The following is a 27,500-nucleotide window of genomic DNA, read 5'->3' as shown; positions in this document are numbered from 1 at the left end:
ACTTCTCCCCCTGTACCTCTTCTCTTCCTTCTATCTACACTACCTCTTCTCTTCCTTCTATCTACACTTCTCCCCCTGTACCTCTTCTCTTCCTTCTATCTACACTTCTCCCTCCCTGTACTTTCCTTCCTTCTATCTACACTTCTCCCCCTGTACCCTGTACCTCTTCTCTTCCTTCTATCTACACTTCTCCCCCCCTGTATCCTCTTCCCTCTTTCCTTCCTTCTATCTACACTTCTCCCCCCCTGTACCTCTTCTCTTCCTTCTATCTACACTTCTCCTTTCCTGTACCTCTTCTCTTTCTTCTCTCTCTTCAAATGGCTTTATTGGCATGGAAAACATATGCTTACATCACCAAAGCAAGTGAAATAGATAATAGACAAAAGTGCAATAAACAAGAAAAAATTATAAGTAAACCTGAAACTCACAATTACAGACATTTCAAATGTCATAGTATGGCTACATACCGTGTTATAACGATGTGCAACTAGCTAAAATACAAAAGGGAAAATATCTCTCGCTTTCTCTCACTGGGAAGACACGGTTGTTTACATTCCAGCGCCATGTTCAACACAAGAAACCTCCCCCTCTGTGTGGCCTGAGTGTGTCTCTCTGAGTGTGTGTCTCTGTGTGTGTCTCTGTGTGTGTCTCTCTGTGTGTGTGTCTCTGTGTGTGTCTCTGTGTGTGTCTCTCTGTGTGTGTCTCTCTCTGTGTGTGTCTCTGTGTGTGTCTCTGTGTGTGTCTCTGTGTGTGTCTCTGTGTGTGTCTCTGTGTGGCCTGAGTGTGTGTCTCTGTGTGTCTCTCTGTGTGTGTCTCTGTGTGTGTCTCTGTGTGTGTCTCTGTGTGTGTCTCTCTGTGTGTGTCTCTGTGTGTGTCTCTGTGTGTGTCTCTCTGTGTGTCTCTCTGTGTGTGTCTCTGTGTGGCCTGAGTGTGTGTCTCTCTGTGTGTCTCTGTGTGTGTCTCTGTGTGTGTCTCTGTGTGTGTCTCTCTGTGTGGCCTGAGTGTGTCTCTCTGTGTGTGTCTCTCTCTCTGTGTGTGTGCTTGTGTGTGTGTGTCTCTGTGTGTGTGTGTGCACATGGGTGTGTGTGTGTCTCTCTCTGTGTGTGTGCTTGTGTGTGTGTGTCTCTCTCTGTGTGTGTGCTTGTGTGTGTGTGTGTCTCTGTGTGTGTGTGTGCACATGGGTGTGTGTGTGTCTCTCTCTGTGTGTGTGTGCACATGGGTGTGTGTGTGTCTCTCTCTGTGTGTGTGTGCACATGGGTGTGTGTACAGCATATGCCTGAACATGTGTATGACATAAACATTGGGGAGTGAGTCAACGAACAGTGTGTGTGTGTGTGTGTGTGTGTGTGTGTGTGTGTGTGTGTCAGAATTAGAGGGTAGAAGATGTTGAGACATTGCTTTAAACCTAGCACCTCCTCAGTAATATACTATACACTCTTTCTCTCTACCTAGCACCTCCTCAGTAATATACTATACTCTCTCTCTTTCTACATAGCACCTCCTCAGTAATATACTATACACTCTTTCTCTCTACCTAGCACCTCCTCAGTAATATACTATACTCTCTCTCTCTCTCTACCTAGCACCTCCTCAGCAATATACTATACTCTCTCTCTTTCTACATAGCACCTCCTCAGTAATATACTATACTCTCTCTCTCTCTACCTAGCACCTCCTCAGCAATATACTATACTCTCTTTCTCTACCTAGCACCTCCTCATAATATACTATACTCTCTTTCTACCTAGCACCTCTTCAGTAAGATACTATACTCTCTATCTACCTAGCAGCTCCTCAGTAATATACTATACTCTCTCTCTTTCTACCTAGCACCTCCTCAGCAATATACTATACTCCCTCTCTCTACCTAGCACCTCCTCAGCAATATACTATACTCTCTCTCTCTACCTAGCACCTCCTCAGCAATATACTATACTCCCTCTCTCTACCTAGCACCTCCTCAGTAATATACTATACTCTCTCTCTTTCTACCTAGCACCTCCTCAGCAATATACTATACTCTCTTTCCCTACCTAGCACCACCTCATAATATACTATACTCTCTTTCTTCCTAGCACCTCCTCAGTAATATACTATACTCTCTCTCTACCTAGCACCTCCTCAGTAATATACTATACTCTCTCTCTTTCTTCCTAGCATCTCCTCAGTAATATACTATACTCTCTCTCTACCTGGCACCTCCTCAGCAATATACTATACTCTGTCTCTCTCTACCTAGCACCTCCTCAGTAATATACTATACTCTCTTTCTATCGGGCATCTCCTCAGTAATATACTATACTCTCTCTCTACCTGGCACCTCCTCAGCAATATACTATACTCTGTCTCTCTCTACCTAGCACCTCCTCAGTAATATACTATACTCTCTTTCTATCTGGCACCTCCTCAGTAATATACTATACTCTCTTTCTATCTGGCATCTCCTCAGTAATATACTATACTCTCTCTCTACCTAGCACCTCCTCAGTAATATACTATACTCTCGCTCTACCTAGCACCTCCTCAGCAATATACTATACTCTCGCTCTACCTAGCAGCTCCTCAGTAATATACTATACTCTCTCTCTTTCTACCTAGCACCTCCTCAGCAATATACTATACTCCCTCTCTCTACCTAGCACCTCCTCAGCAATATACTATACTCTCTCTCTCTCTACCTAGCACCTCCTCAGTAATATACTATTCTCTCTCTTTCTACCTAGCACCTCCTCAGCAATATACTATACTCTGTCTCTCTACCTAGCACCTCCTCAGCAATATACTATACTCTCTTTCTACCTAGCACCTCCTCAGTAATATACTATACTCTGTCTCTCTACCTAGCACCTCCTCAGTAATATACTATACTCTCGTTCTACCTAGAACCTCCTCATTAAAATCCTCATTAAAAAACTATACTATACTCTCTATCTACCTAGCACCTCCTCAGTAATATACTATAGTCTCTCACTCTCTACCTAGCACCTCCTCAGCAATTTACTGTACTCTCTCTCTATCTAGCACCTCCTCAGCAATATACTATACTCTCTTTCTACCTAGCACCTCCTCAGTAATATACTATACTCTCTCTCTACCTGGCACCTCCTTAGCAATATACTATACTCTGTCTCTCTCTACCTAGCACCTCCTCAGTAATATACTATACTCTCTTTCTATCTGGCATCTCCTCAGTAATATACTATACTCTCTCTCTACCTGGCACCTCCTCAGCAATATACTATACTCTGTCTCTCTCTACCTAGCATCTACTCAGTAATATACTATACTCTCTTTCTATCTGGCATCTCCTCAGTAATATACTATACTCTCTCTCTACCTGGCACCTCCTCAGCAATATACTATACTCTGTCTCTCTCTACCTAGCATCTCCTCAGTAATATACTATACTCTCTTGCTATCTGGCATCTCCTCAGTAATATACTATACTCTCTCTCTCTCTCTCTCTCTACCTAGCACCTCCTCAGTAATATACTATACTCTCTCTCTTTCTACCTAGCACCTCCTCAGTAATATACTATACTCTCTTTCTTCCTCTTTAATCATCCTGGCCTCTCTCTCGCTCTCTCTTATTCCCTTGTTCTCTCTCCTTCACCCTCCCTTCTGCCTGTTCTTCTGAACTATATCTCTCTCTGTCCTTTCTCCCACCCTCCTCTCTGACTCCACTTATTGCTGGCACACGCTGGGTGCACAGAGCGAAGGGAGGAAGGGAATGAGGGAGGGATAGAGCGAGTAAGGGAGGACGCGAGGACTGTGCCCTCTCATGCAGAAAGTCACATGGTACGTTCTTGATTAGCAGGAAAAATGAGTTAAAGCAGAAACAGAGAGCAGAGAGAGAGAGGCGTAGAGAGAGAGAGAGAGCAGAGAGAGAGAGGTGTAGAGAGAGAGAGGCGTAGAGAGCGAGAGGCGTAGAGAGAGAGAGGCGTAGAGAGAGAGAGGCGTAGAGAGAGAGAGAGCAGAGAGAGAGGTGTAGAGAGAGAGAGGCGTAGAGAGCGAGAGGCGTAGAGAGAGAGAGGCGTAGAGAGAGAGAGAGAGCAGAGAGAGAGAGGTGTAGAGAGAGAGAGGCGTAGAGAGAGAGAGGCGTAGAGAGAGAGAGGCGTAGAGAGCGAGAGCGAGAGAGGTAGATAGGGAGAGAGACAGAGAGAGAGGGGGGTTGCACAACAGCAACCTCACAAAGCCTTTCTCATCCTGTTCTTTTAAGAGGGAGGGTTGCACAACAAGAGAGAAGGGAGGAGAGGGATGGGGGAGAGAGAGGGAGGGAGGTTGGGAGAGAGGGAAGGGAGAGAGAAAGTGGGAGGAAAGAGAGGTGACAGGGGAGAGAGGGAGCAGATAGAGGGAGAGAAGGAGCAGGCAGCCAGTAGGCAGAGAGAGAGAGAAACGACACTCACTCTATCCCTCCCACCCAGACTGAGTGTTTCGGTGTTCGCTGAGCTGTCATTGGCCCGATCCGAGCCAGACCTGAGCTGTCATTGGCCGAGACCTGTCTCTCTCTCTGTGAGATCAGGAACAAAATGGCCTCTAGCATCCAGCAGGGAGGACAGAGCATCAAGGCACTGTCATCTCCCCTCCTCTCCTCTCCTCAGCCCTGTAAGCAGACACACACCACACACCACGCAGGACGGCACTAGTTTTACACACACTGACTCATACACATCCACACTGTACGGTTCAGATGGTATGATATCCCAATTCATCACCAGGTATTCATACTGAATGTTATTACCTGACATATTATTATGAATGACTCATTTATTATATTAACATCGAAACAAACTGAACCGTTATTGTTGTTCATGTCACCCAGATACACGTTATACAAACACTGGATCATTTCAATGGCGCAGTTGTATTGGAAGTGTTGGTTGAGTCGGACAAATCCTTACTAGAGAATTCAGCCTGTGTGTGTGTGTGTGTGTGTGTGTGTGTGTGTGTGTGTGTGTGTGTGTGTGTGTGTGTGTGTGTGTGTGTGTGTGTGTGTGTGTGTGTGTGTGTGTGTGTGTGCTTGTGCGTGTGTGTTTGTGTGTGTGTCCATGTGTGTGCGTCCGTGTGTGTGTGCGAGAGAGAGAGAGTTAAGCTGAAAGAAAATAAATGCAGTGTCATATTGTGCCACAGGAGGGCGCCTCAATAACACAGAACAGCCACTACTCAGACTGGCAGACTGGCATGCAGACGAATGTGTGTGTGTGTGTGTGTGTGTGTGTGTGTGTGTGTGTGTGTGTGTGTGTGTGTGTCTGTGTGCGTGTCTGTCAGAACATGAATAGCTATGCAGCAGTATCAAAGACAGTCTGTGACAGTATGTTTTATGACTGTTCTGTGATCATTCAGAATGTTGTATCAGACAGATCTTTGGGATTTCCTTCTAGAACCCCAACATTACTCTGTGATCAGAGCACAGTCTACCACACTGGGGTAGGGGGATATCCTAAGGGTAACAAGCTGGCTCCAGGCGGTAGTAGGAGAGAGAGGACGTGATGGTGGATTTCATATGTACAGTTGAAGTCGGAAGTTTACATACACCTTAGCCAAATACATTTAAACTCAGTTTTTCCACAATTCCTGACATTTAATCAGAGTAAGAATTCTCTGTTTTAGGTCAGTTAGGATCACCACTTTATTTTAAGAATGTGAAATCTCAGAATAATAGTAGAGAGATTTATGTTTTTCAGCTTTTATTTCTTTCATCACATTCCCTGTGGGCCAGAAGTTTACATACACTCAATTAGTATTTGGCAGCATTGCCTTTAAATTGTTTAACTTTGGTCCAAAGTTTTGGGTAGCCTTCCACAAGCTTCCCACAATAAGTTGGGTGGATTTTGGCCCATTCCTCCTGACAGAGCTGGTGTAACTGAGTCAGGTTTGAAGGCCTCCTTGCTCACACACACTTTTTCAGTTCTGCCCACACATTTTCTATGGTAATTGAGGTCAGGGCTTTGTGATGGCCACTCCAATACCTTGACTTGTCCTTAAGCCATTTTGCCACAACTTTGGAAGTATGCTTGGGGTCATTGTCCATTTGGAAGACCCGATTATGACCAAGTTTGAACATGACTGATGTCTTGAGATGTTGCTTCACATAATTTTCCTCCTCATGATGCCATCTATTTTGTGAAGTGCACCAGCTCCTCCTGCAGCAAAGCACTGCCACAACATGATGCTGCCACCCCCGTGCTTTACGATTGAGATGGGGTTCTTCGGCTTGCAAGCCTCCCCCTTTTTCCTCCAAACATAACGATGGTCATTATGTCCAAACAGTTCTGTTTTTGTTTCATCAGACCAGAGGACATTTCTCCAAAAAGTATGATCTCTGTCCCCATGTGCAGTTGCAAACCGTAGTCTGGCTTTTTTATGGTGGTTTTGGAGCAGTGGCTTCTTCCTTGCTGAGTGGCCTTTCAGGTTGTCGATATAGGACTCGTTTTACTGTGGATATAGATACTTTTGTACCTGTTTCCTCCAGCATCTTCACAAGGTCCTTTGCTGTTGTTCTGGGATTGATTTTCACTTTTCGCACCAAAGTACGTTCATCTCTAGGAGACAGAATGCGTCTCCTTCCTGAGCGGAATGACGGCTGCGTGGTCTCATGGTGTTTATACTTGCGTACTATTGTTTGTACAGATGAACGTGGTACCTTCAGGCATTTGGAAATTGCTCCCAAGGATGAACCAGACTTGTGGAGGTCTACAAAAAAAAATTCTGAGGTCTTGGCTGATTTATTTTGATTTTCCCCTGATGTCAAGCAAAGAGGCATTGAGTTTGAAGGTAGGCCTTGAAATACATCCACAGGTACACCTCCAATTGACTCAAATTATGTCAATTAGCCTATCAGAAGATTCTAAAGCCATTACATTATTTTCTGGAATGTTCCAAGCTGTTTAAAGGCACAGTCAACTTAGTGTATGTGAACTTCTGACCCACTGGAATTGTGATACAGTGAATTTTAAGTGAAATAATCTGTCTGTAAACAATTGTTGGAAAAATGACTTAAAAAAAGTAGATGTCCTAACTGACTTGCCAAAACTATAGTTTGTTAACAAGAAAGTGGTTGAAATGTGGTTGAAAAACAAGTTTTAATGACTCCAACCTAAGTGTATGTAAACTTCTGACTTCAACTGTAGATGTATGTAGCTCTATTTTTGTATATTACTGAAAGAATATAGGTCTAACAAAGTAAATAATTTTAACATGCCGCCCCTAAACACTGGTGGGCCTTTGGGAGGTCATTACCATAGGCACAGATCTAGGATCAGCTTCCTCTCCTCCGAGCTTAACCTTAACCAATTTACAGAGAATATAAAACTGACCTTCAATAAAGCAACTAGGGCAGGGATTGGCCAAGGATCTACACTCACCCTTAGGCACAGTTCTAGGATCAGTTATTTCTCCCCCAATCCAAACTTTAACCATTTGATGAGTAATATAAAACTGACATTAGATCAGTTTCTAGGGCAGAGTTGGTGCTACTCCGGGGGTGGGCAGGGAGAGGGAGACGGTTGTTATCAGAACGTTGACAGGCGTGTGTGTCGCTTAGCTTCCTGTTGACAGGGGAGTGGAGGAGTAATACACACACAAATGCCCCTCTGCTGCGCCAGTCTGGGGATAGGAGATATCAGAGAGCGAGAGAGAGAGAGAGAGAGAGAGAGAGAGGGAGAGGGAGAGGGAGAGAGAGAGAGAGAGAGAGAGAGAGAGAGAGAGAGAGAGAGAGAGAGAGAGACAGAGAGACAGAGAGAGAGACAGAGAGAGAGACAGAGAGAGAGACAGAGAGAGAGGGAGAGAGAGAGAGAGAGAGAGAGAGAGAGAGACAGAGAGAGAGACAGAGAGAGAGGGAGAGAGAGAGAGAGAGAGAGAGAGAGAGAGAAGTAGTCCTGTATTGTCAGTTAGTCATGGTAGTGTAGAACTGTGAGGTAACACACAATGGCAATGACTGAGCAAATAGAGACTGGAGCAGGTGAGTCTCTCTCTCTCCCTGTTATGTACTGTAAGTAGTATTATGACAGTGTTATGTAGCATTCTGACAGTGCCATGTAGTATTATGACAGTGTTATGTAGCATCATGACATTGTTATGTAGCATTGTGACACTATTATGTAGCATTATGACACTATTATGTAGCATCATGACACTGTTATGCAGCATTCTGACAGTGTTATGTAGCATTCTGACAGTGCCATGTAGTATTATGACAGTGTTATGTAGCATTATGGCATTGTTATGTAGCATTATGACACTAATATGTAGCATTATGACATTGTTATGTAGCATTATGACATTGTTATGTAGCATTGTGACACTATTATGTAGCATTATGACACTAATATGTAGCATTATGACACTAATATGTAGCATTATGACACTAATATGTAGCATTATGACAAAGGGGTCAAGTAAAGTGATACCAGACATATGGATGTAATTCCAGTATTGATAGATCTAAACTATGTCATCTCAGGATGTACTGTGGTATTTCAGTGGACGGACGTTTTGATTCATTATATTTCTTAATCCATTATTACTCTGTATAATAACAGCTACACACAGCTTTAGGAGTGAGACTGAAAGTTTGTGTGTGTGTGTGAGTGTGTAGTAGCTCACATGTTGGGGGGAAGTGGCGGGGAAGTGAGTAGGGAGTAGTCTGGGGTGCTTTAGTTGTGTGTGTGTGCGCTTGTGTGCCTGTCACGTGTGTGCATGTATGTGCATGCGTGCTTGTGCGTGCTGTGTTTGGGGGATGGGAAGTAGTCTGTCAGAGGCACTATGACATAGTGATGTGGATTTGCCTTTCTTATATTCACTGGCCTTTGTAACCATGGTAACACACCCCAGTCAATGGTGTCACAACTGGAGAGGAGCTAAGAGTCAGCCGTTCAGACAGACACACAGGGGTTAATCCTCGTGTGTGTGTGTGTGTGTGTGTGTGTGTGTGTGTGTGTGTGTGTGTGTGTGTGTGTGTGAGAGAGAGAGAGAGAGAGAGAGAGAGAGAGCGAGAGAGAGAGAGAGAGAGAGAGCATGTGTGTGCAAGGCTCTCCTATTGAAATGGTACATGGTGAGGGTTAATCCCTGTGTGTGGGGGTCACCAGGCTCAGGCTTGGGGGGGCTTCTCTCTCACTCTCTCTCTCTCTCCTTCCATCTCTCTCTTTCTCTCTCTCTCTCTCCCTGTCTTTCTATCTCGCTCTCTGTCTGTCTGTCTGTCTCTCTCTGCTCCCTCCTTTCTCCCCCCCTTCTATCATCTTAAGGAGAGGAGAGCTAGACCCCCCCAACATGTCAAACACTCAGTGCTGACCTATTTCTTATTTTGCCTCCCCACTTACATTTTGAGGAAAATAACATCTTGGAATTCTACCCTCTTTGCTGCTACTGGCTTACAACGTCTGTATCACCCTGACACCCTCTGTGTTTTCTGTGTAACACACACACACACACACACACACACACACACACACACACACACACACACACACACACACACACACACACACACACACACACACACACACACACACACACACACACACACACACACACACACACTGACATGGTCTTGACTCTTGTTATTTTTTAATCCCACCCGTATGGACATATGTGGATCTCTCTTTCTCTCTCCCTTTCCTCTCTCTCCCTCTTTCTCTCCCTCTCCTTCCTCTCCTTCCCTCTTTCTCTCCCTCTCTTCTCCATATATGATTAAAATGTGCAATGATTTAGGAGGATTAAGTGTTCTACTGCTTCTCCTTTCAGCTTAGTGTTTTTTAGTTGACTGTTGAGGCGGCCAGCAAAAGCTGTGTGTGCGTGTGTGTGTTATTGTGTGCATTTGTGTGTGTATGTGTGTGTATGTATGTGTATGTGTGTGTGTGTGTTATTGTGTGCATTTGTGTGTGTGTGTGTATGTGTGTGTGTGTGTGTGTGTGTCTGATTTTAGTTAACTGTTGAGGTGTCAAGCAAAAGCTGTGTGTGAACGTGCATGTGAATACTATATTGCTGTAAGTAGACACACACAGCACTGTTTGAAAGCGTTCCACACCTCCACGTTGAGCTGTAAACCTCTCAGGATGTAGTATGATTTGTTCTTTATGGGAAAGGTTTATATGGGCAATAGAACATGGTCTCAGAGCATTTTGTATTATTCTGTACGTAAATCCATTGGCAATGACATTAATAGGCCTATCTATGATTTTATCACATAGTCTACACATGTGTACACATTATTTGCCGATATCTTTCACAAAAGTGTATATTGAACACTAGTTGTTAGTGTTTCAAGATGTAATTTCTAAAAACATTGTTTTTTGGGGAGTCATTAAACTCCCCAGACGTGTGTAGTATGATCTCCTTTTCAATTGGGACAGTCAATTTGATCTGTCTCCTCCCCCACAAAAAAAACGATTGATCTAGAGTCGACCGTGTCAATGAATTCAAGACCAATATTTAAACTAGGCACCTAGTGATGACGATTGCTTTGCCTTTAATTCCATGACAACAAATCTAATTTCGCCCATCATCGCACTATTCCATTATTGTCCGACCATAATTAGCCGAACACACGTCTCTGTTCGGTTCTGTCGCAGAAGGTTTTCTCTCTGAGGATTAGGTCAATTTCCATACATGTCAGTTATGGCGATAGAGAGAGCTCAGCGATGGTACAGAAACAATGCGTAGCCAACAACCTATGCGCTGTGTTGTAGAAGGACAGAGGGGGAAGGGAGACTGGATAGGGTACGAGAGTAAGGAGGTGGCGGGCGGTGTTCTCTCGTTCTACCGGATCTTTCATTCTAAGGATAGAGAGAGAGAGAGAGAGCGGGTGACTGGACTGGAGGAGAGGAGCAGCGCACAAGCGAGTGAGCGCTTGAGAGAGAGAGAGAGAGAGAGAGAGGAGGGAGGGGGGAGGGCCAAGAGCTATTGTTCATGTTTGCCCACGAACAAAGGACTTATCTGGGTCTGTACGTAAAATCGACTGCAGGCTTGTGTCCACCGACAAGGCCTCATGAGGGATAAAATAACCTATTTCTCATTGTCCGTATTTTCTGGTCCAGTATTCCCGTTATAATATTTGTTGGTTTATTCTAAAAACGTGGGACGTACTACGTTACGACGACCCAGTCAGCCACCGTAGCGTTTTACGCAAGGAGCGTGCTACACGGTAGCTACTCGCCCAGTTCTGTAAACATCATTCTTTGGTTGGGACTTCTCTTGCAGGTAAAGGGTTACATTGGTCAAACGCAAACGTCTATTTCTATTATAATGATTTCTAACGTTTTATTAAAAAAGAAAATATACATTTCTGCAATGTATGTGCATGGTTGTAGTTTGCGCGTATCTTTTTACATTTTTGCTATAACAAGTCTAAATGTTAACTGGTTAGCACGTTAGCTAGCCATCTGCCAGAGAAGGTAACTGGAGGCGGCTAGTTGAGCGTTAGCTGTGTGTTGGGCCTGCTACGTCGCTGTTATGTGTAGTCAGCGGTTTTGTATGGCTTTGTTTTGATTGAAGATGTCCTCTCACCGTTTGCTACTGTTGCAGTTACGCCAATTTATCATCAAATGCAGCGACCCAATCGATGCATTTTGCACCAATATGTGAACCCCCGGCGTTCGGATGTGTAGCTAGCTTGTAATGCTAACTCCATGTAACATTGTAGCTAGCCAGTTAGCTTGGAGCTAGCTGACTTCTCATGTAGCCACAGCTGATGCTTGTCACTTTGTTGACAAACACTACTGTCCTTGTTCTTGTAGCTGACTACTACTGTAGTACACGCTTTCTTGTAAACAATCTAGCTAGCTATTTAATTTGTTATCCAATTAGAAGTACTCCAGGTATCAACTTCGAATGTAGCCATAGTAGGCTAGAGGCTTTGTAGTTTGTGAAATGATGGTTTTAGAATCTAGAATGGCATTTATGTGTTATACATTCCTGAAGGTTTAGGCTTTAGTTCTAATCGTGAATTCTCGAATGGAATTCCTCTGAGAATGTTGTGTTTGGCTCCCTGATCTGATGACAGGTCAGATTTACAGTCAGGGAAATCAGATTACCACCACCATCACATCTCAAAGACAGGAAGTTGTCTCTCCCTCCCTCCCCCTGTGTGTGTGTGTGTGTTGTTGTTGTAGAGAGGGTAATTTGCAGCAGAGGAAGTGTGGCTTGTTGCTGATTTGATTTGGACTGACCCATCGTTTACCACCATGTAAAGAAACGGAGCTAATGGTTCTTTATACACACACACACACACACACACACACACAAAGTGAAGGATCAGAGCTAATGGGTTTGTACTGTAGTCTTTTAGCTTGTAATGGAAATAATATTAATGAATTAATGTATCCATTAATTTTGTTGTGATGCAGCTATTATCATAGGGTTATTGGCATTCCACAGAGTTGGGATATGGCCTAAAAACTATAGATGTTTTATATACTTATGGCCGATATCTATTTAAAAAAATAAAATGTTTTCTCTAAACAAGAGTTGTTGCGCAAATAAAGGTCAATACACTGCATTTTAAACAGTCAGCAATAATGTAATGAATTCAGGGCTTGTGAAATGTTTCCTTGGTTAAATATAAGCCTTCCACAACCATAAGAACTACTAAAAATTCCATTTTTTTGCAATACTCCCTGGCTTTCAAGTCTGTCTATTGAAAACCCCCTTTTTGTTACAAATGTAACCAGCTCTGTGCACTAATAATGGCCAACTTCTGGGAGCAGGCAGTATAGAAAATGAACTCATAAATAATAAGCTAATATTTATATTTAGCTCCCGAGGAGCGCAGCGGCCTAAGGCACTGCATTTCAGTGCTAGAGGCGTCACTACAGACCCTGGTTCGATTCCAGGCTGTATTACAACCAGCCATGATTGGGAGTCCCATAGGGCAGCACACAATTGGCTCGGCGTCATCCGGGTTTGGCTGGGGTGGGCCGTCATTGTAAATAAGTATTTGTTCTTAACTGACTTGCCTAGTTAAATAAAAAAAACTGCTAACAAGTTGAACTGTTATGAATACACCCCCCTGTCCGTCTCCATCTGTTGGAACAACATTCCTGTTCATTTTGTTAAGATGTTGAAGTCAAGTGGCTTCCTGGATAAGAAGATGCTTATTTCTCAGAATGAGAACAAGTTGCCAAATCCTTATATAATGTTTTTTATGCCCATTGCACATTTATAAGACTAGACCAGTCGTTCCTAACCTTTTACGGTTACTGTACCACCAACTGAATGTTGCTCTGCCCGGACTACCTCTCATGTACCTTTCACCAGTAGGCCTGTGGTCTCATCAGTCTTCTCAAGCTCCCCTGTGGATAGGCCAGGTACCCCCAGGGGTCCTAGTATCCCCGGATGGGAACCACTGGACTAGACAGCTAGCACATAACAGCATGTGGCTTAAATGCTGCTAGCGGTACGTGGTACCACAATGCCACGTGACAGAAACTGAGATGCATGTTGATTGATTCTCCCGTTTTAGGATGTCTGCTCTACACGGTGGGAGTTGAGACATATAAAGGGTCTTAGTTAGAAAGGTTAACTCCTCTGTTACAATTAAAATAACGTCTCTCTCTCTCCATCTCACCCATTCTGTTGGACCAAACCTCAAATGAAAATAGCGAGTTGAAACTGCTTGTTGTCAGAGAGGAAGGAGGGATCTTTCCTCTTTGTTGTTGTGAGTGGCAGGGGGAGGGGCTTGGTGTCACAGTACAGGAGGAGGAGGGGCTGTGTGTGTCAGGGAGGAGGAGGGCTTGGTTGGTGTCACAGTACAGGAGGAGGAGGGGCTTGGTGTCACAGTACAGGAGGAGGAGGGGCTTGGTGTCACAGTACAGGAGGAGGAGGGGCTTGGTGTCTGTGTGGGTGGGAAGATACTCAGTGTACACAGTACAGGAGGAGGAGGGGCTTGACACAGCACAGGAGGAGGAGGGGCTTGGTGTCTGTGTGTGGAGGAAGAGGGGCTTGGTGTCACACAGGACAGGAGGAGGGGGGCTTGGTGTCTGTGTGTGGGGGATACTCAGTGTACACAGTACAGGAGGAGGAGGGGCTTGATGTCACAGTACAGGAGGAGGAGGGGCTTGGTGTCACAGTACAGGAGGAGGAGGGGCTTGGTGTCACAGTACAGGAGGAGGAGGGGGCTTGGTGTCACAGTACAGGAGGAGGAGGGGCTTGGTGTCACAGTACAGGAGGAGGAGGGGGGGCTTGGTGTCTGTGTGTGGGTGGGAAGATACTCAGTGTACACAGTACAGGAGGAGGAGGGGCTTGGTGTCACAGTACAGGAGGAGGAGGAGGGGGTGTCACAGTACAGGAGGAGGAGGGGCTTGGTGTCTGTGTGTGGGTGGGAAGATACACAGTACAGGAGGAGGAGGGACTTGATGTCAGGAGGAGGAGGAGGGGCTTGGTGTCACAGTACAGGAGGAGGAGGGGCTTGGTGTCACAGTACAGGAGGAGGAGGATGGCTTGGTGTCACAGTACAGGAGGAGGAGGAGGGCTTGGTGTCACAGTACAGTACAGGAGGAGGAGGGGCTTGGTGTCACAGTACAGGAGGAGGAGGAGGGGGCTTGGTCACAGCACAGGAGGAGGAGGGGCTTGGTGTCACAGTACAGGGAGGAGGAGGGGCTTGGTGTCACAGTACAGGAGGAGGAGGGGCTTGGTGTCACAGTACAGGAGGAGGAGGGGCTTGGTGTCACAGTACAGGAGGAGGAGGGGGGGCTTGTGTGGGTGTCACAGCACAGGAGGAGGAGGGGCTTGTCACAGCACAGGAGGAGGAGGAGTCACAGTACAGGAGGAGGAGGGGCTTGGTGTCACAGCACAGGAGGAGGAGGGGCTTGTCCTCACAGTACAGGAGGAGGAGGGGCTTGGTGTCACAGCACAGGAGGAGGAGGGGCTTGAAAGAAAATCCCTCATAAAAAAAATAGAAGATTGATTCTTGCAATACAGACATTTGTAACATCGCGCTAAAACACATATATCCAATTCATTTCATGAATCAGAATGTATCGACCAGCCCTAGTTCCACAACAAACAGTTAGGCTACACCCAGTTTTGATACTTTGGTTTGAGTGAGATGGTGTTTTGGCAGTCGTGATTACGTTCTCCTGTCGGTCTCTGGGTCTAGTCTATGCAAGTGTGTGTCTGTCCCTGGAAGATCCAGATTTTACTGTCTGTGTGTCTGAGACACTTTGTGTTCCTCGCTCAGCACAGTGACTATATAGAGTCATGATAGGTGTGTGTGTGTGTGTCTCTGATAAATGTTTTATGAGACCAACCCTTTACGACAGAAGTGCTACTTCCTGTGTGTGTGTGTGTGTGTGTGTGATGAGGTTGAGGGAGTTCACTACCATTGTGTTGCCACCACCCTGCCTGCTGTGGCTTTGACAGGTAGATTGATGGAGGATGTTCTGAATAGGCATGCTACTCTGTCCTGTTGAGTGTGTGTGTGTGTGTGTCGGTGTGTGATTGTGTTCTGATGATGTCAGGGAGGTGTGTGTGTGGGACTTCAGTCAGAGGGTACAGTGTGGTTAAGACAAAGCAAAAATCACCCACATACACTCCTTCCCTTGTCATCGTCAAGTTGCCATGACAGTAGTTTTCCATTGACCCAGGTTTATTTGACAAAAACAATGGGCCCAAAACATTATTGTGACACGTGTCAGGGACAGCTTTGTGACCCGTGTCAGGGACAGCTTTGGGACACGTGTCAGGGACAGATTTAGGACACGTGTCAGGGACAGCTTTGGGACACGTGTCAGGGACAGCTTTGGGACACATGTAGGGGCCAGCTTTGGGACACGTGTAAGGGACACGTGTAAGGGACAGCTTTGGGACACGTGTAAGGGACAGCTTTGGGACACGTAAGGGACAGCTTTGGGACACGTGTTAGGGACATCTTTGGGACACGTAAGAGACAGCTTTGGGACACGTGTTAGGGACAGCTTTGGGACACGTAAGGGACAGCTTTGGGACACGTAAGGGACAGCTTTGGGACACGTACGGGACAGCTTTGGGACACGTGTAGGGGAAAGGGCAGATACAGGAGACGTATCGACAGGTGGACTCTTTTTCTTGTGTAACTTTTTTTATTGCGACAAACGATGTGTTTTAGAATAATTGCTGATTGGTGAATCATTTTGAAGGTAGGCGGGGCGCTGACTATAAAGGTCCACTCCACATTTCATTCTAAACTGGGGGGGGTCGCTAAGTAAATGTTAATGCCCAATTTGTCTAAACACCTAAAAAGATTGCAGTTTCAAAACTGCAGTAAAAGTGCATTAACTGCAGTCGACTGTGATATTCTGGACGCACTAATTGCAGAATATACTATATCATTGTGTGTATTATTATATATTACTGTATATATAAAAATTATATGTATTACTATACTGCACTCTAACCACAGTTACACTGCAAATGTACTGCAGTAAAACAAGTGTTATTTTGGACTTGGTATTTGCAGCATACTGCAGTTCTACTGCACTCTGACTGTGATGTAGCCTCGGAGATTGTAGCCTCGGAGATTGTAGCCTCGGAGGAGAGATGATGGTGTTAATATTCACACTATAGGTCTATGAACACAACATCACCAAGGAATCAGTCTCATCATCATCATCAGTCACATAAGTGTTGTTGGATTAAAGCATCTGCTAAATGGCATGTTGTTGTTGTTGTTAGATAGTCCGCTGTATAGGCTATGTGAGATGAGGTGGGAGACATCAATGGGTAGGGCCACACACACACACACACAGTGAGCTGAGGCAGAAGACATCAACAATGAGGAGAGTTTCTACCAGACAGTACAGGTCATGACCTCTGGTCCAGGGTCAGGCTGTGTGAGTGACTTCTGGTCCAGGGTCAGGCAGCGTGGCTGTGGGAGTGACCTCTGGTCCAGGGTCAGGCATTGTGGCTGGATGCTCTTTATAGTAGAGCTGGGTAATTAGAGGATATAGGGGAGGGTGGAGTAGAGGGGTGTGAGACGGGGGGGTAGAGGATATAGAGGAGGGTGGAGTAGAGGGGTGTGAGAAGGAGACGGGGGGTAGAGGATATAGAGGAGGGTGGAGTAGAGGGGTGTGAGAAGGAGATGGGGTAGAGGATATAGAGGAGGGTGGGGTAGAGGGGTGTGAGAAGGAGACGGGGGGAGGATAGAGGATAGAGAGGAGGGTGGAGTAGAGGAGTGTGAGAAGGAGATGGGGGGTAGAGGATATAGAGGAGGGTGGGGTAGAGGGGTGTGAGAAGGAGATGGGGGGTAGAGGATATAGAGGAGGGTGGGGTAGAGGGGTGTGAGAAGGAGATGGGGGGTAGAGGATATAGAGGAGGGTGGGGTAGAGGGGTGTGAGAAGGAGATGGGGGGTAGAGGATATAGAGGAGGGTGGAGTAGAGGGGTGTGAGAAGGAGATGGGGGTAGAGGATATAGAGGAGGGTGGAGTAGAGGGGTGTGAGAAGGAGATGGGGGGTAGAGGATATAGAGGAGGGTGGAGTAGAGGGGTGTGAGAAGGAGATGGGGGGTAGAGGATATAGAGGAGGGTGGAGTAGAGGGGTGTGAGAAGGAGATGGGGGGTAGAGGATATAGAGGAGGGTGGAGTAGATGTAAAAACATATAACAAAGAAAAACCATTGATTTCAAAGTGAAACAATTTGGAACTTTTAACAATTTCAACTGCCATTTTTACAAAAACATAGGAAGAACTGTGCAGATAGTTTGGTAACAGAAGGAAACAGATGGAGATTTTACCCTAACTGTGCAGATAGTTTGGTAACAGAGGGAGATTTTACCCTAACTGTGCAGATAGTTTGGTAACAGAGGGAGATTTTACCCTAACTGTGCAGATAGTTTGGTAACAGAGGGAGATTTTACCCTAACTGTGCAGATAGTTTGGTAACAGAGGGAGATTTTACCCTAACTGTGCAGATAGTTTGGTAACAGAGGGAGATTTTACCCTAACTGTGCAGATAGTTTGGTAACAGAGGGAGATTTTACCCTAACTGTGCAGATAGTTTGGTAACAGAGGGAGATTTTACCCTAACTGTGCAGATAGTTTGGAAACAGGGGGAGATTTTACCCTAACTGTGCAGATAGTTTGGTAACAGAGGGAGATTTTACCCTAACTGTGCAGATAGTTTGGTAACAGAGGGAGATTTTACCCTAACTGTGCAGATAGTTTGGTAACAGAGGGAGATTTTACCCTAACTGTGCAGATAGTTTGGTAACAGAGGGAGATTTTACCCTAACTGTGCAGATGGTTTGGTAACAGAGGGAGATTTTACCCTAACTGTGCAGATAGTTTGGTAACAGAGGGAGATTTTACCCTAACTGTGCAGATAGTTTGGTAACAGAGGGAGAGATTTTACCCTAACTGTGCAGATAGTTTGGTAACAGGGGAGATTTTACCCTAACTGTGCAGATAGTTTGGAAACAGAGGGAGATTTTACCCTAACTGTGCAGATAGTTTGGTAACAGGGGGAGATTTTACCCTAACTGTGCAGATAGTTTGGAAACAGAGGGAGATTTTACCCTAACTGTGCAGATAGTTTGGTAACAGAGGGAGATTTTACCCTAACTGTGCAGATAGTTTGGAAACAGAGGGAGATTTTACCCTAACTGTGCAGATAGTTTGGTAACAGAGGGAGATTTTACCCTAACTGTGCAGATAGTTTGGTAACAGAGGGAGATTTTACCCTAACTGTGCAGATAGTTTGGAAACAGAGGGAGATTTTACCCTAACTGTGCAGATAGTTTGGTAACAGAGGGAGATTTTACCCTAACTGTGCAGATAGTTTGGTAAACAGAGGGAGATTTTACCCTAACTGTGCAGATAGTTTGGTAACAGAGGGAGATTTTACCCTAACTTGATTTTGCATCTGAACAGTTTCTCCTGTAAATATGTTTTATCTACTATGTAAATTGTTCAAACTAGTCACTGTACATAGAGTTGTTTGCTTTGTTGAAGTTTGAAACCAATGTTGTTTTTTGGAGAGGGAGGGAGAGTGCGTGCATGGGGGAGAGAGAGTTTAGGAGGGCACTAGAACAGTCTGCAGCACCCGGCCTCACCCTACTACAATCTGAAGTCAAATGTCTACTGTTTGCTGATGATCTCGTGCTTCTGTCACCAATCTTGTTAGCAAATTTTAAAATCAACCTGATAGAGAGGAGGGGGGGGTCGTAGGACTGGCTAGGTGGTTGTTATGATAGAGAGAGGTGGAGGGGTAGGACTGACTAGATGGTTGTTATGATAGAGAGGAGGAGGGGTAGGACTGGCTAGGTGGTTGTTATGATAGAGAGGAGGAGGGGTAGGACTGGCTAGATGGTTGTTATGATAGAGAGGAGGAGGGGTAGGACTGGCTAGATGGTTGTTATGATAGAGAGAGGAGGAGGGGTAGGACTGGCTAGATGGTTGTTATGATAGAGAGGAGGAGGGGTAGGACTGGCTAGATGGTTGTTATGATAGAGAGGAGGAGGGGTAGGACTGGCTAGATGGTTGTTATGATAGAGAGGAGGAGGGGTAGGACTGGCTAGATGGTTGTTATGATAGAGAGGAGGAGGGGTAGGACTGGCTAGGACTGGCTAGGTGGTTGTTATGATAGAGAGGTGGTTGTTATGATAGAGAGGAGGAGGGGTAGGACTGGCTAGATGGTTGTTATGATAGAGAGGAGGAGGGGTAGGACTGGTAGATGGTTGTTATGATAGAGAGGAGGAGGGGGGTAGGACTGGCTAGATGGTTGTTATGATAGAGAGGAGGAGGGGTAGGACTGGCTAGATGGTTGTTATGATAGAGAGGAGGAGGGGGTAGGACTGGCTAGATGGTTGTTATGATAGAGAGGAGGAGGGGTAGGACTGGCTAGATGGTTGTTATGATAGAGGTTGGAGGAGGGGGGTAGACTGGCTAGATGGTTGTTATGATAGAGAGGGTGGAGGGGTAGGACTGGCTAGGGTTGTTATGATAGATGGACTGGCTAGATGGTTGTTATGATAGAGTGGAGGAGGGGGTAGACTGGCTAGATGGTTGTTATGATAGAGAGGGTGGAGGGGTAGGGGTTGTTATAGAGAGAGGGGGGTAGACTGGCTAGATGGTTGTTATGATAGAGAGAGGTGGAGGGGTAGGACTGGCTAGATGGTTGTTATAGAGAGAGGAGGTAGGACTGGCTAGATGGTTGTTATGATAGAGTGGAGGAGGGGTAGGACTGGCTAGATGGTTGTTATGATAGAGTGGAGGAGGGGAGGGGTAGGACTGGCTAGATGGTTGTTATGATAGAGAGAGGTGGAGGGGGTAGGACTGGCTAGATGGTTGTTATGATAGAGTGGAGGAGGGGTACGACTGGCTAGATGGTTGTTATGATAGAGAGAGGTGGAGGGGTAGGACTGGCTAGATGGTTGTTATAGAGAGAGGGGGTAGGACTGGCTAGATGGTTGTTATGATAGAGAGGAAGGGGGGTAGGACTGGCTAGATGGTTGTTATGATAGAGAGGAGGATGGGATGGTATGGACTGGCTAGATGGTTGTTATGATAGAGAGAGGTGGAGGGGTAGGACTGGCTAGATGGTTGTTTTGATAGATGAGAGGAGGAGGGGGGTAGGACTGGCTAGATGGTTGTTATAGAGAGGGGAGGGGGGACTGGCTAGGACTGGCTAGATGGTTGTTATGAGAGAGAGGGGTAGGGGGGTTGTAGGACTGAGAGAGAGGAGGAGGGGTAGGACTGGCTAGATGGTTGTTATGATAGAGGTTGTTAGGAGAGGGGGGGGTAGGACTGGCTAGATGGTTGTTATGATAGAGAGGAGGAGGGGTAGGACTGCCTAGATGGTTGTTATGATAGAGAGGAGGGGGTAGGACTGGCTAGATGTTGTTATGATAGAGAGGAGGAGGGGTAGGACTGGCTAGATGGTTGTTATGATAGAGAGGAGGAGGGGTAGGACTGGCTAGATGGTTGTTATGATAGAGAGGAGGGGGGTAGGACTGGCTAGATGGTTGTTATGATAGAGAGGAGGAGTGGTAGGACTGGCTAGATGGTTGTTTTGATAGAGAGAGGAGGAGGGGGTAGGACTGGCTAGATGGTTGTTATGATAGAGAGGGTTGTTTTGAGGGGGGGAGGTAGGACTGGCTAGATGGTTGTTATGATAGAGAGGAGGAGGGGTAGGACTGGCTAGATGGTTGTTATGATAGAGAGGAGGGGGGTAGGACTGGCTAGATGGTTGTTATGATAGAGAGAGGAGGAGGGGTAGGACTGGCTAGATGGTTGGTATGATAGAGAGAGGGTTAGAATGTGTACGGGGTCAGTTTAGGGGCGTAGAAGGAGCGGTGGCTGTGATGGGAGAGGGGATACAGGGTAGAGGCCGTGTGTGTACAAGAGTTATTGGTTTGGGCCCGGGAAATTGTTGTCCTGCACCTTTATGTTAGGAAAACTGTGGTATGTGTGTGTGTGTGTGTGTGTGTGTGTGTGTGTGTGTGTGTGTGTGTGTGTGCTGCTTACCTGTGAATGGGTGCAGCCAAGTGAAACTAGGGCAGAACTGGTCGTCCCTACTAGTGTCCACACACACACTGATCACTTAAAGATGCACGATGCAGATGTCGCTCTGCCATTTCCTGGTTGATAGAATTCTAATAGTTTGCTTCAGTTCATGTGACAAATCAAGCAGGTGTCGTGTGGAGACTCATTGTACCATGTAAACAGCTGTGAAATCCCCCTTTGAAGACGGTGTACAACACAGAAAGTAAAGTCGTAAACAGATGTAGTTTGTTCGCCCCAAGAAGTGACACATTTCAACTTGAACTGTAATAACTAATCATGTGTTCTGTACGTCGGCTCCATATTCAGTCGTTACAGTTGTAATGCTTTCTGTATTCAGCCGTTACAGTTGTAATGCTCTCTGTATTCAGTCGTTACAGTTGTAATGCTCTCTGTATTCAGTCGTTACAGTTGTAATGCTCTCTGTCTTTCTGTATTCAGCCGTTACAGTTGTAATGCTCTCTGTATTCAGTCGTTACAGTTGTAATGCTCTCCGTATTCAGTCGTTACAGTTGTAATGCTCTCTGTATTCAGTCGTTACAGTTGTAATGCTCTCTGTATTCAGTCGTTACAGTTGTAATGCTCTCCGTATTCAGTCGTTACAGTTGTAATGCTCTCCGTATTCAGTCGTTACAGTTGTAATGCTTTCTGTATTCAGCCGTTACAGTTGTAATGCTCTCTGTATTCAGTCGTTACAGTTGTAATGCTCTCTGTATTCAGTCGTTACAGTTGTAATGCTTTCTGTATTCAGTCGTTACAGTTGTAATGCTCTCCGTATTCAGCCGTTACAGTTGTAATGCTCTCTGTATTCAGTCCGTTAGTTGTAATGCTCTCTGTATTCAGTCGTTACAGTTGTAATGCTCTCTGTATTCAGTCGTTACAGTTGTAATGCTTTCTGTATTCAGTCGTTACAGTTGTAATGCTCTCTGTATTCAGTCGTTACAGTTGTAATGCTCTCTGTCTTTCTGTATTCAGTCGTTACAGTTGTAATGCTCTCTGTATTCAGCCGTTACAGTTGTAATGCTCTCTGTCTTTCTGTATTCAGTCGTTACAGTTGTAATGCTCTCTGTATTCAGTCGTTACAGTTGTAATGCTCTCTGTATTCAGCCGTTAGTTGTAATGCTCTCTGTATTCAGTCGTTACAGTTGTAATGCTCTCTGTCTTTCTGTATTCAGTCGTTACAGTTGTAATGCTCTCTGTCTTTCTGTATTCAGTCGTTACAGTTGTAATGCTCTCTGTATTCAGTCGTTACAGTTGTAATGCTCTCTGTCTTTCTGTATTCAGTCGTTACAGTTGTAATGCTCTCTGTATTCAGTCGTTACAGTTGTAATGCTCTCTGTATTCAGTCGTTACAGTTGTAATGCTCTCTGTCTTTCTGTATTCAGTCGTTACAGTTGTAATGCTCTCTGTATTCAGTCGTTACAGTTGTAATGCTCTCCGTATTCAGCCGTTACAGTTGTAATGCTTTCTGTATTCAGTCGTTACAGTTGTAATGCTCTCTGTATTCAGTCGTTACAGTTGTAATGCTCTCTGTATTCAGTCGTTACAGTTGTAATGCTCTCTGTATTCAGTCGTTACAGTTGTAATGCTCTCTGTATTCAGTCGTTACAGTTGTAATGCTCTCTGTATTCAGTCGTTACAGTTGTAATGCTCTCTGTATTCAGTCGTTACAGTTGTAATGCTCTCTGTATTCAGCCGTTACAGTTGTAATGCTCTCTGTATTCAGCCGTTAGTTGTAATGCTCTCTGTATTCAGTCGTTACAGTTGTAATGCTCTCTGTCTTTCTGTATTCAGTCGTTACAGTTGTAATGCTCTCTGTCTCTCTGTATTCAGTCGTTACAGTTGTAATGCTCTCTGTATTCAGTCGTTACAGTTGTAATGCTCTCTGTCTTTCTGTATTCAGTCGTTACAGTTGTAATGCTCTCTGTATTCAGCCGTTAGTTGTAATGCTCTCTGTCTTTCTGTATTCAGTCGTTACAGTTGTAATGCTCTCTGTCTCTCTGTATTCAGTCGTTACAGTTGTAATGCTCTCTGTATTCAGCCGTTAGTTGTAATGCTCTCTGTATTCAGTCGTTACAGTTGTAATGCTCTCTGTCTTTCTGTATTCAGTCGTTACAGTTGTAATGCTCTCTGTCTCTCTGTATTCAGCCGTTACAGTTGTAATGCTCTCTGTATTCAGTCGTTACAGTTGTAATGCTCTCTGTCTTTCTGTATTCAGTCGTTACAGTTGTAATGCTCTCTGTATTCAGTCGTTACAGTTGTAATGCTCTCTGTCTTTCTGTATTCAGTCGTTACAGTTGTAATGCTCTCTGTATTCAGTCGTTACAGTTGTAATGCTCTCTGTCTCTCTGTATTCAGTCGTTACAGTTGTAATGCTCTCTGTCTCTCTGTATTCAGTCGTTACAGTTGTAATGCTCTCTGTATTCAGCCGTTACAGTTGTAATGCTCTCTGTCTTTCTGTATTCAGTCGTTACAGTTGTAATGCTCTCTGTATTCAGCCGTTACAGTTGTAATGCTCTCTGTATTCAGCCGTTACAGTTGTAATGCTCTCTGTATTCAGCCGTTACAGTTGTAATGCTCTCTGTATTCAGTCGTTACAGTTGTAATGCTCTCTGTATTCAGTCGTTACAGTTGTAATGCTCTCCGTATTCAGTCGTTACAGTTGTAATGCTCTCTGTATTCAGTCGTTACAGTTGTAATGCTTTCTGTATTCAGTCGTTACAGTTGTAATGCTCTCTGTATTCAGTCGTTACAGTTGTAATGCTCTCTGTATTCAGTCGTTACAGTTGTAATGCTCTCTGTATTCAGCCGTTACAGTTGTAATGCTCTCTGTCTTTCTGTATTCAGCCGTTACAGTTGTAATGCTCTCTGTATTCAGTCGTTACAGTTGTAATGCTCTCTGTATTCAGTCGTTACAGTTGTAATGCTCTCTGTATTCAGTCGTTACAGTTGTAATGCTCTCTGTATTCAGTCGTTACAGTTGTAATGCTTTCTGTATTCAGCCGTTACAGTTGTAATGCTCTCTGTATTCAGTCGTTACAGTTGTAATGCTCTCTGTATTCAGTCGTTACAGTTGTAATGCTCTCTGTATTCAGTCGTTACAGTTGTAATGCTTTCTGTATTCAGCCGTTACAGTTGTAATGCTCTCTGTATTCAGCCGTTACAGTTGTAATGCTCTCTGTATTCAGTCGTTACAGTTGTAATGCTCTCTGTATTCAGTCGTTACAGTTGTAATGCTCTCTGTCTTTCTGTATTCAGTCGTTACAGTTGTAATGCTCTCTGTATTCAGCCGTTACAGTTGTAATGCTCTCTGTCTTTCAGGCTGTTCCTCCAAGTCATTCAAGCTGTACTCTCCGAAGGAGCCCCCCAACGGCAGCTCCTTTCCCCCGTTCCACCCCGGCACCATGCTGGACAGAGACCTGGGGTCAGTAGGATGCACACCTGAAACGTTGTTGCAGTCTGTGTGTCATTTTGTAGTGTGTTTGTGTGTGTGTGTGTGTGTGTGTGTGTCTTTCTTTCTGAGTCGGGGTGAGCGGTTAGCTCCTCCCCTGAGATGAATTGTTACAGGAAGTCCTGCTAGCTCGTCCAGATCTCAGGTTGATGTGTGTGTGTGTGTGTTGGGGGGGTACATGTCCAGGCTAACTGTCTCATCTGGTTCTTACAGATAACAGGCAACAGTTACAATTCCCATTTTGTGGAGAAAGACAAGTATTAAACTAGATGTTTCCTTGACAGTGTGTGTTCTCTCTCTGCAGCCCAACCCCCATGTACCCCCCCTCATACCTGGAGCCTGGAATAGGGTAAGACTGACCGTTTCTAGTCTGGATGTTTCTGGTCTAGATCTCACAGACCTACAGCCATTTCTGCTCCCGTCTGCGTTTTTAGTGGACTGAAATATGTGCCTGTACTCAGTTTAAGTTCCAGTAGCGTTTACAGTTGGTCGGGAAGTTTACATACACTGAGGTTGGAGTCATTAAAACTGGTTTACATACACTCAGGTTGGAGTCATTAAAACTGGTTTACATACACTGAGGTTGGAGTCATTAAAACTGGTTTACATACACTGAGGTTGGAGTCATTAAAACTGGTTTACATACACTGAGGTTGGAGTCATTAAAACTGGTTTACATACACTCAGGTTGGAGTCATTAAAACTGGTTTACATACACTCAGGTTGGAGTCATTAAAACTGGTTTACATACACTCAGGTTGGAGTCATTAAAACTGGTTTACATACACTCAGGATGGAGTCATTAAAACTGGTTTACATACACTGAGGTTGGAGTCATTAAAACTGGTTTACATACACTCAGGATGGAGTCATTAAAACTGGTTTACATACACTCAGGTTGGAGTCATTAAAACTGGTTTACATACACTCAGGTTGGAGTCATTAAAACTGGTTTACATACACTCAGGTTGGAGTCATTAAAACTGGTTTACATACACTCAGGTTGGAGTCATTAAAACTGGTTTACATACACTCAGGTTGGAGTCATTAAAACTGGTTTACATACACTCAGGTTGGAGTCATTAAAACTGGTTTACATACACTCAGGTTGGAGTCATTAAAATTGGTTTACATACACTGAGGTTGGAGTCATTAAAACTGTTTTTTCAACCACTCCACAAATCTCTTATTAACAAACTATAGTTTTGGCAAGTCTGTTAGGACATCTACTTTGTGCATGACACAAGTCATTATTCCAACAAATGTTTACAGACAGATTATTTCACCTATAATTCACTGTATCACAATTCCAGTGGGTCAGAAGTTTACATACACTAAGTTGACTGTGCCTTTAAACGGCTTGGAAAATTCCAGAAAATTATGCAATGGCTTTAGAATCTTCTGATAGGCTAATTGACATCATTTGAGTCAATTGGAGGTGTACCTGTGGATATACACTGCTCAAAAAAATAAAGGGAACACTAAAATAACACATCCTAGATCTGAATGAATGAAATATTCTTATTAAATACTTTTTTTTTACATAGTTGAATGTGCTGACAACAAAATCACACGAAAATTATCAATGGAAATCAAATGTATCAACCCATGGAGGTCTGGATTTGGAGTCACACTCAAAATAAAGTGGAAAACCACACTACAGGCTGATCCAACTTTTATGTAATGTCCTTAAAACAAGTCAAAATGAGGCTCAGTAGTGTGTGTGGCCTCCACGTGCCTGTATGACCTCCCTACAACGCCTGGGCATGCTCCTGATGAGGTGGCGGATGGTCTCCTGAGGGATCTCCTCCCAGACCTGGACTAAAGCATCCGCCAACTCCTGGACAGTCTGTGGTGCAACGTGGCGTTGGTGGATGGAGCGAGACATGATGTCCCAGATGTGCTCAATTGGATTCAGGTCTGGGGAACGGGCGGGCCAGTCCATAGCATCAATGCCTTCCTCTTGCAGGAACTGCTGACACACTCCAGCCACATGAGGTCTAGCATTGTCTTGCATTAGGTGGAACCCAGGGCCAACCGCACCAGCATATGGTCTCACAAGGGGTCTGAGGATCTCATCTCGGTACCTAATGGCAGTCAGGCTACCTCTGGCGAGCACATGGAGGGCTGTGCGGCCCCCCAAAGAAATACCACCCCACACTATGACTGACCGACCGCCAAACCGGTCATGCTGGAGGATGTTGCAGGCAGCAGAACGTTCTCCACGGCATCTCCAGACTGTCACGTCTGTCACATGTGCTCAGTGTGAACCTGCTTTCATCTGTGAAGAGCACAGGGCGCCAGTGGCGAATTTGCCAATCTTGGTATTCTCTGGCAAATGAAAAACATCCTGCACGGTGTTGGGCTGTAAGCCCAACCCCCCATGTGGACGTTAGGCCTCATACCACCCTCATGGAGTCTGTTTCTGACCGTTTGAGCAGACACATGCACATTTGTGGCCTGCTGGAGGTCATTTTGCAGGGCTCTGACAGTGCTCCTCCTTGCACAAAGGCAGAGGTAGCGGTCCTGCTGTTGGGTTGTTGCCCTCCTACGGCCTCCTCCACGTCTCCTGATGTACTGGC

At 45.0% G+C, this 27,500-nt stretch overlaps 1 protein-coding gene across 4 annotated transcripts in view; it reads left to right on the top strand.

Annotated features, from left to right (window-relative positions):
- Positions 1-27,500, top strand: part of LOC112242464 (LIM domain-binding protein 1) — a 57,980-nt gene that overhangs the window by 11,212 nt on the left and 19,268 nt on the right. Inside the window, exons 1-3 of one of the 4 annotated variants that reach the window (XM_042314448.1) lie at positions 7,809-7,960; positions 24,789-24,891; positions 25,223-25,267. In XM_042314448.1, the coding sequence (XP_042170382.1) occupies positions 7,927-7,960; positions 24,789-24,891; positions 25,223-25,267 (182 nt within the window). In that variant the 5' untranslated portion in view covers positions 7,809-7,926. Of the gene's footprint in view, positions 1-7,808; positions 7,961-10,887; positions 11,197-24,788; positions 24,892-25,222; positions 25,268-27,500 lie in introns of those variants that run through there. The other 3 variants (XM_042314450.1, XM_042314451.1, XM_042314449.1) reach the window with 3 other exon arrangements.

This window comes from Oncorhynchus tshawytscha, unplaced genomic scaffold (genome assembly GCF_018296145.1).
Source record: "Oncorhynchus tshawytscha isolate Ot180627B unplaced genomic scaffold, Otsh_v2.0 Un_contig_7510_pilon_pilon, whole genome shotgun sequence".
Lineage (NCBI taxonomy): Eukaryota > Metazoa > Chordata > Actinopteri > Salmoniformes > Salmonidae > Oncorhynchus > Oncorhynchus tshawytscha.
This window is presented reverse-complemented; position numbering and strand designations above follow the sequence as displayed.